Source organism: Lycium ferocissimum, unplaced genomic scaffold, assembly GCF_029784015.1.
Source record: "Lycium ferocissimum isolate CSIRO_LF1 unplaced genomic scaffold, AGI_CSIRO_Lferr_CH_V1 ctg12739, whole genome shotgun sequence".
NCBI lineage: Eukaryota > Viridiplantae > Streptophyta > Magnoliopsida > Solanales > Solanaceae > Lycium > Lycium ferocissimum.
Genome location: NW_026714504.1, coordinates 20,884 through 41,514, shown reverse-complemented (window position 1 = coordinate 41,514; position 20,631 = coordinate 20,884). Strand labels below are relative to the sequence as shown.

Here is a 20,631-nt window from a genome sequence, read left to right as displayed (position 1 = left end):
TAAGGAGGCAAAAAAAAAAAAAGTTTTTAGAAGTTTCTTCAACTTTTCCATGGAAATTCACCCACACGAATTTCGCAAATTCTGGTATTATTCGGGTTGCTGACGAGAAGTAGAACCGAAGGATGAACACGTGGAGCTGACTTTTGCTCGTGCTTGAAGGTTCGATTTGCGGCACACATGCTCCAAGAGATAAGTATCGATTTTATGTTTGATTAAAATCTTTGATTATGTGTTGTCTATATTACATGAAAGTTTAATCCTGGTTATTTCCTTCCGCTGCGTGTGCCTGTATTCCATCAATCAACACACAACTACAAGTCTGAAGCCACTACAAAATCAATAAACCATAGCAGTTTATAATTACAGCAACTACTTAAAGATCACTTACGAAAGCTAGAACGATCTGTGCAAATGTTAGCACGAGGAGAAAGACGGCTGCTGCAGTTGAAAGTCCCACCCAAGGACCATTAAAGTAACTAGTGAATTGTTTCGCGCTTCGCGTGATTATAAAACTCTTATTAAATTTATAAAATATTTTTTGTTGATCTCCGAACAATAAAACTTTTAAAATCTTTTTTATTCTTCAAATTCAAGTGGATTAAATTTTATATTCTAAAAGCATTTTATTATTTTCACTTAATTTATTCTTTTTCTTTAATATTTTAATAGTTATGAGTTTTTAATCTTCCAGTAATACTTAAATTTATATTTATATAATAATATCAACTATATAGGTGGAACATCGATTAAATATATTTTTCCTTTGTTTATTTTATTTTACGGGTTTTGATATCTTTATACCAACATGAGTATAAATTTTAAACATAGTTTTCCTTTATTCATCTAATATATTTAGTATCTACTTATCTTCTCTGACTTTTAAGAACTACATTTTAATTCTCTCTCCTTTTCAAAAAACTGCAAAAAGAAAAATGCGTCAACAACAATGTCCACTATGAAAGTAATAAGGAAATGGGAAAAGCACACAGACGAAAGTTCTTCGATTAATTTTTATCATATCTTTTTCCTTCGTTTTACCTTTCTTTCCTCTTCTTCTTTCTTTCTTGCTTCCTCGCCCATTCATTTTGAGAAAGAGTATTTACCTTTTCTTCTTCTTCTTCTTTCACCGGAACATCTTATTCTTTAACCAAGAACTCCACTCTAAAGCTACTCTTTCCATTCTCAAAATCATCGAAAATATACTAAAATCTAAAAAAAATGCTCATTTCTTTTAAACATTTCCCTATGAATTCAACAAGCCAAATCACCGAAAAAAAGAGAAAGAACTCAAAATAAAAAGAAGCTTTCAAGCTTCAATTTCATTACGAATCCTTTTGACAATTGAGAAATTTGTCATTTAATAATTTCTTTTCATTGAAAAGATGTAAAATTATTTGGTAAAGCTAATTATAAAATAACATCTTCACTTACTATCGTTGATATATTTTTCAACCTTAGCAGTTAATGTATAGCTAAGCAACAAAATCATGCTTACACTATCTATAAAAGTATAGGATAGAGGAATGATGAAAAATACAAATTATTTAAAAAGGAAATAAGCATTTGGTATAAAAAACTTTAGTACTTGAGAAATCCTGTTTTTGATTCAAGAAAGTTTATACCTAGAGATCAAAATAGAAAGAAGAAGATATCAATAAAACTAATAGAATCATAATAATCCGCCAAATATAATAGTATCATAAAATCACCAAAAAACAAAATAGGAGAATATTGCATCCACATATAAACCCGTTACTCACCTATTTTCAATCTGCAAAAAAATCACAGCCACGAATAAAAATAACAATATAATGTTCTAAAAATTTATAATAAAAAAAAAAGAAAAAAAAAGAAGTACTCACTTGGCGTAAAAAAAAGAGGACGGAATCGGTTGATAGTAGTGATTAAATTTGTGTTAATCACCATGTTTTGATAAGGCCTTTTTTGAAGAGAAATAATATAATGACGATATGTAATTAAAGTTAAGAAAAAACTGAAACTAATAAAGTACCCATTTATGGGTTATTTAATAGCTTTCAAATTTGTTGTTTCAAACGTATGATAAAGAAGAGCAACAATGATCGTGGCTGATTCAGATTAATGCAAAGACTATATGGGCTTGAGTGCCACATTTATTGTATGAGGCTTTCATTAATTCTTACTCCCTCCGTTTTAATTTATGTGAACTTATTTCCTTATTAGTCCGTGCCAAAAAGAATGACCCCTTTCTATATTTGAAAACAATTTACATTTATGCAATGATTTATAGTCATACATAATTTATGTGACTCATTTAACACCATAAGTTTAAAACTTTTCTCTCCTTTCTTAAATTCCGTGCCCAGTCAAATGGGTTCACATAAATTGAAACGGATGGAGTATATTAGTAGAAGAAATGAGTCAAAAAATGCAATAAAAGATGAAAAAAAATGTCAAAAAAGGAGAGAAAAAGAGAAATGCATGTATTAATGCGTAGAGAAGTGTCGCCTTGCCTACATGCTTGCCTTTATTATATATAGATTGTGCCAAAGTTTTGCCATCCTTTTATTCCATGGCTTTCACAATGCTCAACCACTTCTTTGCACGTGTCTTTGTAATAGAAGTCGGTTGAAGGCAGGGGCGGAGCTACAACGTAACATGGGGGTTCGGCTGCGAACCCAGTAGCTTTTGCATAAACTATGTATTTGTATTAGAAAATCCAGTAATTGTATATATCTATTTAAGTGTGAACCTACTTACCAAAGTAAGCTGATGGTTCAATAGGAAGGAAGAAGGGTAAAAGCCTTCTGCATCCAGTGTGGGTTTGAACCCCAACTTCCCGCATCCTTTTCCCTTATTTGCTAAGCACATAATATGTACTTAGAGCCTATGTGGATAAGGGCTTAAAAAAGCGGCTTATAAGTTGGAAACGACTTATAAGCCAAAAAAAAAAAAAATTTGGGTAGGCCAACTTATTTTTTTTTGGCTTATAAGCTGTTTTCAGCTTATAAGCTGCTTTAGATAAACTAAGCCAAACGGGCCCAACTAATTTTTTGTGCTTATTTTGAGCATAAAATGGCTTTAAGCTGGCCAGCCAAACACTCAAAAGAGCTGAAAACAGCTTATAAGCAACTTATAAGCCAATCCAAACGGGCTCTTATACTTCTTCCTTTGCTACACGATTTTGCCCTTATGTAAGCATTTCTTTTTTACAAAAAGCTTAATTTTTAAAAACATAAGATTGACAATTAAAAATGCAAAAATAACGTTCCAATCTAAAACAAATGAGCTCTTCGTTTCTTTCGCAAACACCAAACCAAAAATTAGATTTCTACAAAGACCCAAAACCTATTTGGTCTTTTTCTTCTTCAAAACTACAAAAGTTTTTGCCCACGAGCCACCCATCCTCTGTGGGAGTCCAAACCTTCGGCCGGTGACTGGTACATACAGGAACTCTTTCAGTTTGTTGCTTTTTAAAATATGTTAAATACCAGTACTTGTACGTTAGTTTGGGGATTGTTAACATTAGCTTGAGGTCGTTGTCATGTCTTAAAATTTCGAACCCCTAAACCTCAAATCCTGGCTCCGCCTCTGGTTGAAGGCATGACTCCTTCTCTAAGTTTGTTAAAGATGCTAGCCATTTCTTTGTCATCTCCAATCCTATTTCTGATGATCCCGTTCATCCGAAGCAAATTCGCATCTCTATCTGAGTCGATGAGTCGGTCCATAAAGAATACATAATCCGTGAAATATTTTGGATATACATCATATGAGTGTTGCTCATATGCTACGAGATTTCTCAACATGGGATTTTCAACCGTCCGTTGTCAAAATTGATATCGAATAACCGTATGGAATCCTCATTGTCACTGTCCAACCTTCTATAAATACTCCCAACAGTTGAGATGTCAATTCCAGCTTCATCAAGCTCTGTCCCGCATGGCATCAGGTCGCGCCATATGTCACAGTCCTTGTCTTTTTGTACTTTTTTTTAACTCGCGGTAGTGCCTAGTTGTAATGGGTTCCAGCAAGAACTTTTCTTGCTAAGTTTTGCTTTCATGCTAGTTCGGCTATTTTCCATCTTTGGAGGGCAATAACACATGTGTATCACTTGAAGTAAATGTTTGATTTCCTTGGCATTATTTCCATCAGTTTCACTTATGAATTTGGAATTCACCTTGGGTAAACTAGCAGAAAAATTGATTTTGACCATTGTTATGAATGACTCTGTACCTTCCTTAGTCATTTCATGTAGCTTGGCAAGGATAAAAAAAGGAAGTTGGTTTTCTAGTAACAAGAAGTCACGATCTACAAGACCTTCCATCCAATCTGTGTTGATGATTTTGTCTTCTCCTTTTGGCGCCCCATGACAAAACTCTCGGATATACTCAACCACAAAACAGCCATCAAGCAACAACATTTTCAAGAATATGCCAGAACTATCACTAGTATCAAGGTCCTCTATATTGTCATAACACTTTAGTGCTTCATCCTTTAGTTTCTCCAATTCTCTAATGCAACTCTCACCATCCATTTCATCTCTCCGCTGGAGAAAACGTTGTAGGTAAAGTAGTTTATACTTCTCCATCGACTGAAGCTGCGGATTTTTCTTATGATAAGGACCAATGGAGATCAACTTTGGCGTATAAGCATCTGGATTTGATTCACGTAGCCACATATTTACTTTGAACATGGTACAAGATTTGGTAGACGATTCGTCCAAATCTTTAAATATTTCATCAAAGATTTGTTTTGCAGATTTATTTGTTTTCAACCCTAAATGATTTTGACGATCGGTCTCCCATATCTTGATTCGACAATCCGCTTCCCAGCCTACTTGTTTCTGTAATTAGCGAAGAAGTCTTAAAATTTTAAATTGTTGATTATGTGAATTATGCAATAAGCACTTAGTTAGATTAACTTAATGTACTCATTATTTTTAAACACTCAATCGTTTATACTGATATTTTGAAAAAGATGATTTTCTTCTATTTTATGCATTCAATATTAGAAACATATTAACCTTAATAAAGACGAAAAGGGTTGTGAGAGAGAGAGATACCTCGTCCTTTGTAGCTTCAGTCAGAGGAGTTTGATAAAGAAAAGGGGCAATCTCAATATGGTGTGACATACTTAAGAGAAGTTTCTTGAAACTGTAATCCCAAAAATAGAGAGAAATTAAATTCGTGCTGCATTAGATTTCTTGTTCAATTTTTATATAGATGGTCATTATTATCAAAAACCAATTCACTAAGGAAAAATGATGTGACTCCCATGGATACTTTGCCTTATGAAAAGAAACCCAATGTACATTCAAAGATATGATCTAGTGGTCAATGAAGTGTGTTAAGAACTATGAGGTTTCGAGTTCAAAAATATTAGGGGATCCTTTTCCATCTGTTCAAGCCTTGTTGGACAGATTTACCACTACATGTGATGATGGGAGTTAGCAGCTACCCTGTGAAATTAGTCTATGCGTGTCCAAGCTGACTCCAACACCACGATTATCAAAAAGAAAAAGAAAATCAATGTCTTGTCGTGCCTCTTAAAAGTGTTAATTCTGCCTATTAAAAGTTTTCAAGCTTAGTCCTTAGATTGAAAGAAATATCTTTCCTATGAAAATGCATACTGCATCTGTGTTTATCTATATAGGGGGGAAAAAGAAATATAAGCAGAGAAAATCTAGCAACTGAGGAATATAGAATGAGAAATGCAGAAAGGTACCTCTTTTTCTTTTGCTGCTTCTTCTTTCCTCCTTGCTCTTGCTTTCCTGAAATATGACTTACGAGGAATAAGAGGATGCTGAAGAGCCCCTTCTAAACCCACCCCCCCCCCCCGCCCCCACAACCCCCCAACACAAAAGAAAAAAAGAAAACAATGTCTCAACTCAATCCCCCAAATTCGCCAGCAATAATGTTAGGGGTTGTTTGGTAGCTGATTTGGAGGTGAGTTATGCAGATATTAAATTTCGCTTGAGTAATATCAGATGTAAATTATTCCTGTATAAAATAAAGGCTTAATGCATTTGCGGCCTCCTAAACTTGCTCCTTTTTTTTTTTTTTTATTTTGGCACCTCAACTAAGTGTTGTTTCTATTAAACCCCTGAACTCGTCATCCTCATGTGTGTCTATCAAACCCCCTAAATCTGATTTTTATTAGAAGCATAAATTAAATTGAGGAGCTAAAGTTGGAGTAATATTTTAGACATGTGGTAAGCTATTCTTTAGGTCATGGACGTGTCGATTTCTGTTGGTTCTGCTCCTTCACTGTCAACTTAATTAAGAGCTATTCTTTCTTCCCTCTCAATTGCTGGTAATCTTAGCTAAAATATGGCATAATTAAATTAGAATATATTAGCATGATGCTACATTGAAGATGGAATACTATGTAAGTCGGATTGTGTCCGATAGACATACTTGAGGATGAGTTCGGGGAGTTCAATAGGAACAATACTTAGTTGAGGTGCCAAAATGGAAAGAAAAAAAAGGGCAAGTTTAGGAGGCCGCATATGCATTAAACCTAAAATTAATACGTTGTTTGGTTTGCAATTTAGAAACCCGCATAACTAATATATGTATAAGTTATGAGGAAATTTATGTATTATTTTATGCGGGATAGAAGGTGAAATAACTAATACATGAATAACTAAACTGTCCATAACTAATCCGTGCATAAATTAATGCATAGATTCCCTCATAACTAATCCATGTATTATTAATGCCTACATAACTCTAACCAGCTACCAAACCACCCCTTAGGGTCAAAATCATTTGTTTCAAATTATGTGGCACTCTATGCTTTTTAATTAGTCCCAAAAAAGTGTTTATATTTAGTAAGAATTTAACTTATCATTTTATCCTTAATGAAATGATTTGCAGCCACAAAAAATTTTACGGCTTATTTTAGACCACAAATTTTAAAAGTCTTTTCTTTTGTCTTAAACCTCGTGCCCAATTAAATTTGTCGAGTGAAAGGTCAATTTTACCCTTGTACTTTATGTGTACTTTGGAAGTAGAAGCTTAAATTTGACCAATTTTCCAATTAAAGAAACGTTACACCGTTGGTTTGAGTAATGGTTCATCTACCAGCTAAGATCATTAAATAGTATTCGTTCCGTGTGTCATACCTTTTTTAGTCGTTTAAAAAAAAAAAAAAAAAAAAACTTTCGCCTCAATTTATGTGAAGGTTTATAAATGAAATAAAGAATTTTAAAACTTATGTCTAAAATAAGTCATAGATATTTGTGTCATTATAAATTATTTCATTAAAGGATAAAATAGAAACTTAAAATTAAATTGTTCCTAAATCTAGATTATGTCATTCTTTTTTAGACAGACTAAAAGAAAAGAGTGTTACATAAATTGAGACAGAGAGAGTAACTCTTTAATTTCAACATCTCATATGGCATGTTTAATATCACAAGATTCAAACAGTATTTTGATACATTATATACATCTTTAATTTTAAACCACAAAATTTAAAAATCTTACTTATTTTTCTTAAATTTCATATTCGGTCAAACTCAGATACATAAATTAAAACGGCGAGCGTATCATTTTGTGCTAGTATAAACATATGCGGTTGTCGGCTAGCTGGATAGTTGCCTTTGACGTTATAAGTTTTCTCATTAAGGGGTCGTTTGGTAGAGTGTATAAGGATAATGCTAAATAAGGTATATTAGTAATGTTGATATTAATAATGCTGGGACTATTTCTTATCCACTGCTTGATCTGATGTATTAAAAATAACATGCATTTCATAATCTTTAAAAAGAAATTGGTTGTTTACAAAAATAACCTCCAACTGAGGTGGCCAGAAAGGTGGCGGTGGTTACTGTCACGACCCGCCTAGTGGGCCGTGACGGGCACCCGGAGCTGACCACCGAGCACCACACATCATACTACTATCGTCTTAACCTGCACGTATATAAACTCCATAAAGCGTATACATATATATATATATATATATATGCATAAGCCCTCGCGGCAGCAAAAGAATAATGTACAAAATATACATCGAGGGTCACATCACATCTGCTACCCACATACGAGTATCTACGAGCCTCTAACGGGAATACTGGAATCATAATGACGGGACAAGACCCCGCCGTGCCCAAGTATGTACACAAAAGAATATATCAGAGACTGCACCTCCGGTCTATGGAAGTGCTCCTGCACGAGCTGGTCTGACTCCTAGGAAGCTGGGTCGTCCCCCTGTCTACCTGTGGGCATGAGCACAGCATCCAAAAAGAAAAAGGATGTCAGTACGAACAATGTACTGAGTATGTAAGGCATGCATCATAAAGTAACAATAGAACAAGAAGATAAAGTAAAGATAAGAAGATAACTGGCGACTGCTTGCCTCTTAAGGCGGAGCCATGCATGCATACGCGTAAAATATCGTATCATGTATTGCTGCGGAACGTGCAGCCCGATCCATATATCATCATATATCAATATATTACCGTGGAACGTACGGCCCGATCCATCACTCATATAGCCCGCGTCCGGGCATCCAGCGTCCGGGCATCCCGCGTCCGGGATGATATCATAATATGCCAGCTGATCAGGTGGCTATGCGTCTATAGCGCCTCACCTTTCCCCATGTCCCCTATATACATATATATATCATATATACATATAATATACGTAGCATGCATGAGAGCCCAAATAAAAGTGCGCTCTCTCGGAGTGACGTAAGGTCGTAAACCTCCGAGTACATTATGACATCATTATCAATGTTAGGTCTCACCTTGAATGATCCATGACATGAACTGGGGCCATATGTTATATAGCTCAGACATAAGCTGAGGCCATATGCTTTATAGCTCACTCAGTCACGTCACGAAATCATCTAGAACCTTAAGCTTGAAAATCTCGACGATTGGAGTCATTGTAAGATTCTTTAGAGACTATAGACTTCTGACGGAGTAAGAAGATTATGGACAAAACATAGGAATCATGCCTTGAAAGAAAAAGGGGATAGCCTTACATACCTTTATATCTCCTTAACGACGTCGACTAAAAGCTTTCCTTCCGACTTACGATTCTACATACAAGGGATTCGTACGAAGGTTAGATTGTTGAAGGTACACTTAAGCTTAAACTAAAGCGGATAAGGCTAACGAAAATTGGGCAACATTTCGTTTGTTTCGACAACTTTCCCTCATATAACAAAACAGCTCCCAAACAATACAACGACATCCATAATATCATGTCATGTATTCCCTCAAGTTAAACATTATTCAATTTCCAAACTCATTTCCGGAATCCTCCACGACCACAATTATGATATAACCTCATGCATATCATTCACATGATACTTCCTCAACACCATTAATACCATTTATAATAAAATTATACTTATATCATACCATGAATCCTAACTCAATTACCTTTCAAGCCAACATACCATTATTTGCACACTTAAGCTCATATTCCATACTTGTTTCTAATACAAATTCTTCAACTACTCAACACCCTTACTAACATGAAATAATTGTAATACTCACCTTTGGTTATGTATAGGTGGTCTTTGGATGAGAATACTTCACTTGAGAAGAACTCCACTTCAATACCAAAGAGATTCTCAACTTTATCTACTTTGGGAAGCATTCACACCCTTAATTCTACCAACTTTTGGTATTTGATCCTTGATTTCCCTCCTTGGATATGTATTAATGTGATATGGGGAAAGTTCTAGAGGTTTAAAGAGTGTTGGAGAAATTAGAAGTGAGAAAAAAAGAGAAAACCGTGCCTATATAAAAATTACACTCGGACCTGAGCCCGAAATATACGGTCCACTATACACAGAAGTAATTTATACGGTCCGTACATTGGACCGTATGTTTCCTTCAGAGAGCCACCCTTCACTGGAAGGGTTCTACGGCCAGGTATACGGGCCGTATAAAATATACGGTCTGTATATATGACCGTATAACCCCCAGTTTTTCCGATTCGTTCTCGTAGCTTCGTTTGATCTCGAATCCTTATGGAACCTTCTTGGTACTCGTGTAACGCATCCTTAACGGTCTAATGGACATTATAACTCATCCTCAAGACCTTAATAAATGTTCGTTAATTCAACACCCATGAAATCTTTCCCAAATGTAATGTATACTCCACTTCCTTTTGACGAATCTAGTTTCACTAAGTCCTATGACTCAAAAATCTTATCATATATACGTTAAGGCTGCCAATCGCCCTCTTGTAGTCGTGAAGGCCTCGTGTCCGACTTAACTAACATTAGTCTATTCGCGACGCAACGACATGAAATTGCCGAGGTGTAACAGTTACGGTGGTGGCTATGTTGCTGGTGACCGTTATTAGTTTTGGTTGAATGAATTTAGGCCTATTGTTAATGGCCTTTTAAATTAGTTTAAAAGTCAATAGTGTTATTTTTAAAGAACAACAGTTTGTATTTAGCTAATCAATTTGAAAATCACTTCTATACATAATAGTAATTTGTGTTTGATCAAAGTTCCAAAAGTATTTCTAAAAAAACTTATCTTTTTAATTTTTAAAAACTAACTTCTGTTAATACTCAAAAGCACTTTTTTTCTAAGAACTTGATCAAATACCTAAACTTTCTAAAATAAGTACTTTTAGTTTCCCAATAACTTGACCAAACAGGTTGTAAAATTAGACTATGAGCCCCTTTGGATTGGCTTATAAGTGGTCAAACCAGCTTATAAGATTTTTTTTTTTTTTTTTTTTTTTAAGGTATTTGACAAACCAGCTTATAAGCTAAAAAAGCGCTTAGAATAAGCCAAAAAAAAAAAGTTGAGGTAGCCCAACTTATTGTTTTTGGCTTATAAGCTATTTTTCGGTCAAACCAGATTGTAAGCCACTTTTTTAAGCTAAGCCAAACGGGCTCTATCTCAAGTTGACAATCACGCTGAAATATTGAAACCACTCATAATTTTATACAATTTTTTTGCAAGAAGAAAGTTGTGTTATTCACTTATTTGGAGTCTTTCTATATTCTTATCTTTCAACCACCACTAACATCTCAAAATATCCCATAAACTCATGGGTATTCAAAAAGAGATCAATATGTGTGTTACACCTCGGTAATTTCGTGACGTTGTATCGGGAATGGACTGGCGTCGGTCAAGGCGGACACGAAACCTTCACGACTACAAGAGGGTAATTGGCAACCTTGATGTATATACGATAAGATTCTTAAGTTATCGGACTTGGCGAACTAGGCTCGTCATGAAAGTGAAGTATAAGTTATGTTAGGAAGGATTTCATGGGTGTCGAGCTAACGAATGTTTAGCAAGGATTTAAGGACGAGTTATAATGTCCGTTAGATCATTAAGGAAGTGTTGCACGAGTACCAAGAAGGTTCCATAAGGATTCGAGATCGAACGAGGCGACGAGAACGAAATCAGAAAGGCTGGGGATTATACAGCCGTATATACGGACCGTATATTTTATACGGCCCGTATGTTTGGCCATAGAACCCTTCCAGTGAAGGGTGATTTTTCTGGAGATTCTGGAAGAAATATACGGTCCAATATACGGACCGTATATTGAACCGTATATTTCGGGTCGGGTCCGAACTCAATTTTTATATATGCACGGTTTCACCTTCTTTTTCTCATTCCTCACTTCTCTAATCTTCCAAAAACCTCTAGAACCCTCTCCCTAACATATCAATACATATCCAAGAAGGGGGAAACAAAGATTAAACATCAAAGATTTGGTAGAATCAAGGTTGTGAATGCTTCCCAAAGATTGATAGAAGTTGAGAATCTCTTCGGAATTGAAGCGGAGTCTCTCTCAAGTGAAGTGTTTCCGCTTTAGTTTAAACGTAAGCGTGCCCTCAATAATCTAACTTTCGTACGAATCCTTTTATATGTAGAGTCGTAAGTTGGAAGGAGAGCTTTTAGTCGGCATCGTTAAGAAGATACAAAGGTATGTAAGGTTACCCTTTTCCCTTTCTTTTTCAAGGCATGATCCCTATATTTGATTCCATATATGTCATTCAACATATTACTACTCCCCGGAATTGCCAAAAGTACATAGTTCCCGAAGAATCTTACGATGACTCAATTTGAAAGATTTTCAAGCTTAACATTCTAAATGGTTTCATGACGTGGTCGAGTGGGCTATAAAGCATATGGCGGTTGCTGGTGTCTAAGTGAGCTATATTACATGTGGGCCCCAGGAGCTATAAAGCATGGCCCCGCCTTATGTGAGTGAGCTATATTACATATGGCCGTAGGTTACGTCATGGATCACCCAGACACGATCTAATGATGATGATGATGTCATAATGCACTCAGAGGTTTACGACCTTATGTCACTCCGAAAGAGCGCACTTTTATTTGGGCTCTCATGCATGCTACGTATATGATATGTATATATATGTATATATATATGATATGTATATGTATATAGGGGATATAGGGAAAGGAGAGGCGCTATAGACGCATAGCCACCTGATCAGCTGGCATATTATGATATCATCCCGGACGCGGGCTATATGGATGATGGATCGGGCCGTACGTTCCACGGCAATATATTGATATATGGATCGGGCTGCACGTTCCGTAATAATATATGATACGATACTTACGCGTATGCATGCATGGCTCCACCTTAAGAGGCAAGCAGTCACCAGTTACCTTCTCATCTTTACTTTATTCTCTTACATTCTCTGCATTAATTATGATGTATGCCTTACATACTCGGTACATTATTCATACTTGACATCCTTGCTGGATCGTACTCATGCCTGGTGAAGACGGGGAGACGACCCCGTTCTGGAGTCGAATCCGCTTGCACCGAAGCACTTCCGTAGACGGAGTGCGTCTCCGATATATTCTTTTATGTATATATATATATGTGGATATGATGGGGTCCTGTCCCATCGTCATGATCTCAGAGTTTCAGTTAGAGGCTCGTAGATACTTGTATGTGGGTAGCGGATGTTATGTGACGCCTGATGTATATTGTGCATAATATTCTTTTGCCGCCGTGTGGGCTTATATATGTGGATGTATGTTCATGTTTTATGAAGCTTATATGCGTACAGGTTAAGACGATGGTGGTATGATGTATGGTGCTCGATATCTAGCTCCGGGTATCCGTCACAACCCTACTAATTTGGTCGTGACAATGTGGCTAGATATTTTTTGACAACCAAATACTTTAAGAAGATTCACAATATCCTTTCATGGAGATCAAATACATATCAAGAAAGTCCACATCCAAATCATCCTATATTCGAGAATACACTACTAATGACCCTCAAATCACGGAGAAAATCTAGGACAGAAGAATCAAGGGAATAAACAGATTTGTACCGCAATATTCCTTAAAAAAATCTTTGTTTCAACATATATTTTAAAAAAAAAAAAAAAAAAAAAAAAAAACGATCTATATATAATATAAAACTAATAGATGATGTGGCATGTAGTCACATGCTGCCATCATTCATATTTATCTTTTTTCTCATTTTTTTTGCATTTTCTCTAATTCTTCTCATTTAATAATTTTGAGAAGGTCCCAAATCCATTATTAATAAAGAAACACCCGGTTACATAATTCAAAAGTCACTATCACATGTCACCACCATTACTAATAGTCCAAAAGTGTCTACAGCTTGTGCTTTACTAATAGTTACAACCGTTACTTATCTATCTGTTAGTTTTTAAATCTTTCTCATTTTTTTACTTTTAAAATTAGTGGGTTATTTTCTCCTCCTTTATAATTGATTGCTTATCTATTGTTGTAACATAACAGTTGAGGCAATAAAAAGTTATAACTCCTGAGGGCAACTAATTGTAGCACTAAACGATGAAACAAATAGTCATGTTTTCCCAAAATAAAATTTCTCTACCCACTATATAAATTGGCCTTCACGCTGAGTATATTCAGTTCATACCATTGGAACATCAATCTTTAACTTTCGATTTCTTCATTCATAGTGTTTGTTGGCATTGTGATGAGGCTTTGGATAAGCCCAACCAATGTCATGGGGAACTTCTTTATTTATTCATTAAGCATTAAGGGGTGAAATACTTGTGTTGGAGCCCGGAGGGTATTGGCTTTACTTTGTTAAAATCATGTTACTTTCAATAATAAATTTAGTGCTAATCCCCTCAATCCAATTAGTCTTTGCTCAGTTAAAACTTCAAAGTTCTCAATTATCAAAAGTGACCATAAGATGAATAGTCACCTGAGTTTAAGAGAATATTTCTAGCGTTTCACCTTATAATTATCTGATACATGTTTTTCTTTTATTTTTCTTCTCTTTTGCAGTATATGTTATTGGTCAAATTTCCTCCCATGTTAGGTACTTTTGTTTTTGGTGTCTAATTATGGAGGTGCCGAGGTTTTTTTTTTTTTTTTTTTTTTTTTTTTTTTTAAATCAAATTACCCAGTCTTCCTGCAGCGTGTTGTATTAGCAAAATATTACAAGGAGGGGGGCTAGGCCTAACCTCCATTACAACACATTATTTGGTGATCCCATCACCAAAAAATACCAGAATAGGCGAAACAAGAAGGCCACATTCAGTGTCAAAAGCATTCTAACTAACATAAAAATTAGCCTTGTCAAACTTGGATGCGATGCTAGGCAATTGAAAACCTCTTATCTAGTAGGAAAGGGCCTCTAGTTAGTCTAGGCATGTCAAAATATTGATGTATATGAGATTTTGAAAACTAGATGCTAGCTTTGCCAAACTATCCGCTACTTGGTTGCATTCTCTAAAGCAATGTTTCACCTGGAAGTTCGTTTCTCGTTTGATTCTCAGAATCTTGTCGATGATGTGCTTTAGCTTTATGTTGGAATTCTGACTCTCAATCATGTTTGTTATCACCATGGAATCGAGTTCCAGGATGAAATCGGTACTGACAACTCGTGACACCATGTCACCCCGACTTCCGCGCAAGTGCTTCAGCGACGTTGTTACTATTGCACTGCACAGTGATAGAAAAGGCCATGATCAAGTCTCCATGGCAGTCCCTCAAGATGCCTCCGATTCCAGCCGCCTTCTTCAAAGATATAGCTTCCATGTTCATCTTCCTAGCTAAAGGTGGCATTTCCCCAAAGGACTTGCCACCACTTTTTAATGTCTTAATTTTTCTGTATGGAGTAGCAGATCTCTGTCCATCTGGCCATGTCTCCGATGGGGGAAAAGTTTGCTTCCTTGCACCGATTTGATGGTCCAAATTCCATGATAGAGTATCTTCCCTATGATTATCTTCCTTTGGTTCCCATACTTGCATGAGCTTCTTTGCTTCCATAATTCCCAGCATATGATGAGGGGAGTGACCTGCAAAATCAATTTTTGAACGTTGTTAGTGTATTTACAATCCCTCCATTTCTTAAAAACTGCAGGGACAGGTTGGTCGGTGTGCCGAATTCCCAAGGGGTTGCCAAAGAAACTCCAAATTTGATGGGCAGTTTCACTTTCAACAAAGAAGTGTTGTATTGTCTCATATGTAGGAACCCTGCAGCACACACACATGGATCTTCTATCAGTTCCAAATTTGCTAATAATGTCATCAAATGGTACTTTTCTTTTAAAGATTCTCCAATTCAAGAAAGAAATTTTAAACGAGATTCTTTTGTGCCACAGGCTGTTGAGGAATGGGGAGCTTGGTGCCGAGGCTCTTATGGAGTGCCAAGCACTTTTGTTAGTGAAACAACCATCCTCGGACAGTTGCCAAATTGGAAAGTCCGTTCCACTTTGTTCACCAATGTTAATCTGAGCAATGCTCTGGGCAGCCTGCATAGGGAGGAAATTTAGAAGTTTAGCAAAGTTCCAATTATTATTATCAAAGAAAAAGTTAACCGGGAGCTTAGCTGATCTTCCTATGCCAGGGAAGATTTTAGCTAAAGCTCCTTTACCTGTCCAATTGTCCCACCAAAAACTAGAGTTGCCTGATCGAATCTTCCAAACAATGTGAGGTTCAATCTTGGCTCTAATTTTTACAAGACTTTTCCAAGTGTGGGAATCGGATGAAATTGCAACTTTTGTGACACAATGAGCTCTCTTGCAATATTTGTTTTGTAGAAAGTTGGCCCAAAGTGACGATTGAGTTCTATGATCATATAGCGGTGCCGAGGTGGTACCGCTATATGATGTTTTATGTACTAATTGCAATCTATGTTTCCCCCTATAAGAGATTAGCTTAATTGTGTTTCGAAACGGTCTTACTTTCGACAGGCTAAATGGATAAAGATGACTTTTCTTACTTTAAAATATAAATTAAATTATCATTTTTTTATGACTGTCTTTCGAAAGCAGGAGAAATGGATTTTTAGTCCTTTACAAATATTTTTTAGTTTTATGACCTTTTTATAAGAGATCTTCATTTTTTTCACGTAAAAGATCAGAAAATAATACATAAGAGATCTGAAAATGACATTTTCTTCTATTCAAATTGTAAGAGGTAAAAAGATATTATTTCCTCCTTAATTTGTTGTTTGTATTATTTTGTTGTTTTTCAAATTTTGGTTCGATGGATTTACTACAAACTAATCAAGTGTTTATGCCAAACTTGAATGACAACAAAGAAGGGTATAACTTTTGTGACAAGTTTATAAGGATTGTTGGTTATAATATAAAGCTAGGTATAGAAAAGGTGATGTGACTCCTCTCTATGGTCACCATTCATATTTATCTTTTCTCTCCTTTTTTTTTGGATTTTTCTCTCAGTTTTTCAATTTATATGCTATGTTAAAAAATCCAAAAATCACTCTTTTAACTCTCTTTATAATTTCTTAATTATAATAAATGTTGCACTTTGCACGTTGTATTCTCTATAAATTTTGTCAGTTTTTTTCTTAACCTCCATCCCATTACACCGTCTTATATTAAAAATAAATAAGCAGCCTTAAAGTCTACTAAATTCTCTAGATGTTATGGTTCTTCTCCCCTCCCTTAAATTAATTTTATTTTATGTGTAGTATTAATCATGTATCAATGGTAGGAGCTAAAAAGACAATAATCTAAGCCTCATATAATCCATTTAACTGTGCATTATGAAATTCTACAATATATGTATTTTCTTGGCACTTAAAAGGATATAGGATCTCAAAGTTCAGTTCAACTCCACCAAGGTTCATATTTTCTATGTTCTTACTGCAGCGAATTTCTCTTTTCATTTTTTTTTTAATTTAAATTTGTAATATGTGATGCATACTTTATCTATCATATAAAGGTGTATGTGTTTTTTTGTTTTTCTTTTATGAGGGTGTGCTAATGTTGATCAGGTGTTTGATTTTCTTGAAAGCTTAATTTAGTCATGTTTTGGCCTTTTCAATGTTGAATGTAGTATTTCTTTTAAGAGCAATACCTGGACATATAACTTATTTGTATGTCTAATTTGAGAATGTTATTCCAGGGACTATTTCAAAGAGTGTGACACCCACAAAGATCAAAATTTTATACTCCCTCTGTTTCAATTTATGTGAACCTATTTCTTTGTTAGTCCGTGCCAAAATAAATGACCTCTTTCTTAATTTAGAAACAAATTCACTTTATGAAATAATTTACAGCCACATAAATATTCAAGACTTATTTTGAACCACAAGTTTCAAAAGTCTTCATTCTTTCTTAAGTGTCGTGCCCAGTCAAATGGGTTCACATAAATTGAAACGGAGGAAATAGGTATTATCTATTATATATTGTATTAATTTATTCTCATAAAATTGTGTGTGTTTGTATTCTTGGATATGTATGATTTTGTTAAGTTTATGAAACTTTTAGTACATTTTAACAGAAAAGTTATATGTATGTATCTTAAAGATGCACTATGTAGTTGAATATTTTGATTACAATTCGAGTGGAAAGGTATATGTGATTGGCTTTCTCTTGATGATTTCATTCTTTCGGGGGAATATTTGCTATCTTGATGGATTTATCAAATATATATATATATATATATAGATATATAAACACACTCACACATTATGCATCCTAATTGAAAGTATAACTGTACATTTTATTCATTTCTTACAAAATCTAAATATATATTACAAAAAAGAGTACTATTTGGATTTGCAGATTTTTCTGGAGGAATATGTGTGTGTGTATAGGCTCGATTAAGATTTTTTTTTTTTTTAAAAAAAAAAATAGTCTAAATAGAGCAAACTGCATATTAAGACTTTTTCTTTCTTATCATGTTGAGAGATGATGGATTATGTAGTTTGCTTTGAAATAATGCAAGTCTTCTGAACGAATAGCCTAATTTTTTATTTTTTTCCCTTACTTATTTGTTATTTGTTATTGGTTATATTTTGTATTCTTGAAATTAAGTTTATATTATAAAAATAAAAGTATTAATTAGATACATAGAAAATTAAATTATGTGCTGACTGTTTGTTTATAAAAATTTTAAAAGTCATATTTTCTCAATTTTTATTTAGTAATTTAAAAGTTATAATTCTCTCATTTTTCTTTTTATCTTATACCTTATTTTGCAAATCTAATTCGACGAATACGAAAGAAGAAGAGAAAAAAAAAAAAAAAAAGATGATAGGAAGATTTTAAAAGAATATAAAACTAAACCTTGTGTTGAACTTTTTATATTATTATTCATGAACCTAATATTATATCATAAGATTACAAAATTATTACAATAATACATACAAAACATGTGTTGTTTTGGATTCTAATTCAGTTATTATATCAAATATATAATATTCATTTTATAGTTCACTATTTTTAAAATTGAATGTTTAATTATAGTAATAATATTTTATTGGTAAGATATAAGATATTGTTCAGGTTTGACAAAATGGCGCAACATGGTGCCGGCATCAATAGTAAAGCGAGGCCGGAGGATATTATATCGAGCAACAATGGATAGTATTACGATTGGGGAATGTAAAGAGATTAATTTGATAAAAAGTAAAGATGAATATTTTTATTTCAAAAATAATAACAATAATCTATATAATATGCTCGGAGGATATTATATCGAGCAACAACGGATAGTATTACGATTGGAGAATGTAAAGAGATTAAATTGATCAAAAGTAAAGATGAATATTTTTATTACAAAAGTAATAATATATAAGTGCAGGATATAGGCCCGGTGGCGTGGCGCTCTTAAAAAGTAGAAAACCTATTTATCTATTTTCCCTTTTTTGGATTTTTCTTCCTGTTATTTTTTCTTCGTCTTATTTGTTAGTCAAAGGCCAAAAGTAAGCACCCACAACTTGCCTTATACAGTACGCGTCCCTTCGCCATTCGTAAACATCTGTTAACATGTTGGGATCGAAATAACAGGGCGTTATGCGGAAGCTTACAATTGCAAATCTTGAACACAATAAATCAGATGAAAAAGAAGGTATACTAAAATAACATAATATTCTGATATGATTTGATCAATTGACCTACGAGAAAACTAATATAAAATATATCTAAACTAATGGAGTGTAAAATATATCTAAAAACTATAGAGAGAATAATCTCCCCCTAAATAAGACTCTTTACTTGTTACGTTGTGGATCTTATTATGTTTTTTATGAGAAGAAGCGAACTCCCATATAGAAGTCCAAACCTTCTCCTATAAGAAAAGGAATAAACATGGTAGAATCCTTTTTCACAAAGAAAACCTTTTTCCACCAAGAAACTTTTTTGAAGTAAAACACAATTATGGTAAAATCCAAATAAGGTAGGAAATTCAGGGCAAACCCTGCAAATCTCCCCTTGGCCTGAATTTTCTGGCAAAATAATCTTGATTCATCTTCTTCACATAATCTTCATCACTGCTATTTGTCATGATTAAAAATAAGGTTAAAAATATTACGGTTAAAAATTGTTAAAAATATTTTGCTTTACTTTTAAAGATGCAGCAGCAGGGATGTTGAAAATATGGTTGAAAATTCATCTCCACATGTAGTACTCTGGACAAAATCTTCATTATCGTGAAATTAGCTTGATTTGAATCGACCTTGAACCTGTCTTCTACCCCGTTAAACCACCGACTCTGATACCACTTGTTGGGATCGAAATAACAGGGCGTTATGCGGAAGCTTACAATTGCAAATCTTGAACCCAATAAATCAGATGACAAAGAAGGTATATTAAAATAACATAATATTCTAATATGATTTGATCGATGGACCTGCGAGAAAACTAATATAAAACTTATCTAAACTAACATAAAATATATCTAAAAACTATAGAGAGAATAATCTCCTCCTAAACAAGACTCTTTTAACGATTACATTGTGGATGCTATTGTGTTTTTTATGAGAAGAAAGGAACTCCTATTTATAGAAGTCCAAACCTTCTCCTACAAGAAAAGGAATAAACATGGTAGAATTCTTTTTCACAAAGAAAATCTTTTTCCACCAAGAAACCTTATTAACAGTAAAACACAATTATGGTAAAATCCAAATAAGATAGGAAATTCAGAGCAAACCCTGACATAATAAATACCCTATGGAATAATCCCAAAAGCTTCGATCAAAAGAAAACAAACCAGCCGTTACTAAAATTATGGAAGAATGCCAAAAGTTTTCACACTGGTTCTTAAGCACAGCGCACAAATATCTCTTTCTCTCTATGAAGCAGTGGCATACACTGGATTTTTTGTTAGCAGTGTCGACATTTAAAGAAGTGAAATATAAATAACTTATTATAGTTAGTGACGTCATATTTAAAAAAATAAAAACAAA

At 34.3% G+C, this 20,631-nt stretch overlaps 1 protein-coding gene across 1 annotated transcript; it reads right to left on the bottom strand.

Annotated features, from left to right (window-relative positions):
- Positions 1-3,786: 3,786 nt before the first annotated feature.
- LOC132041985 (uncharacterized) lies at positions 3,787-19,730 on the bottom strand. Its single transcript, XM_059432648.1, has 6 exons — positions 19,643-19,730; positions 15,791-15,846; positions 15,628-15,724; positions 14,869-15,268; positions 5,704-5,749; positions 3,787-4,822 (listed from the first exon to the last, which is right to left on the bottom strand). The coding sequence occupies exons 1-6, from the start codon at positions 19,728-19,730 to the stop codon at positions 3,971-3,973; spliced, it is 1,539 nt and encodes a 512-aa protein (XP_059288631.1). The 3' UTR covers positions 3,787-3,970.
- Between the last annotated feature and the right edge of the window lie 901 nt (positions 19,731-20,631).

Coding starts and splice junctions, on each gene's coding strand:
- LOC132041985 (XM_059432648.1), bottom strand. CDS start 19,730: ATGACAAATAGCAGTGATGAAGATTATGTGAAGAAGATGAATCAAGAT. Junction 15,725..15,790: donor GAAGATCAGCTAAGCTCCCG/GTTAACTTTTTC, acceptor CTCCCTATGCAG/GCTGCCCAGAGCATTGCTCA. Junction 15,269..15,627: donor TGGTTGTTTCACTAACAAAA/GTGCTTGGCACT, acceptor TTGATTTTGCAG/GTCACTCCCCTCATCATATG.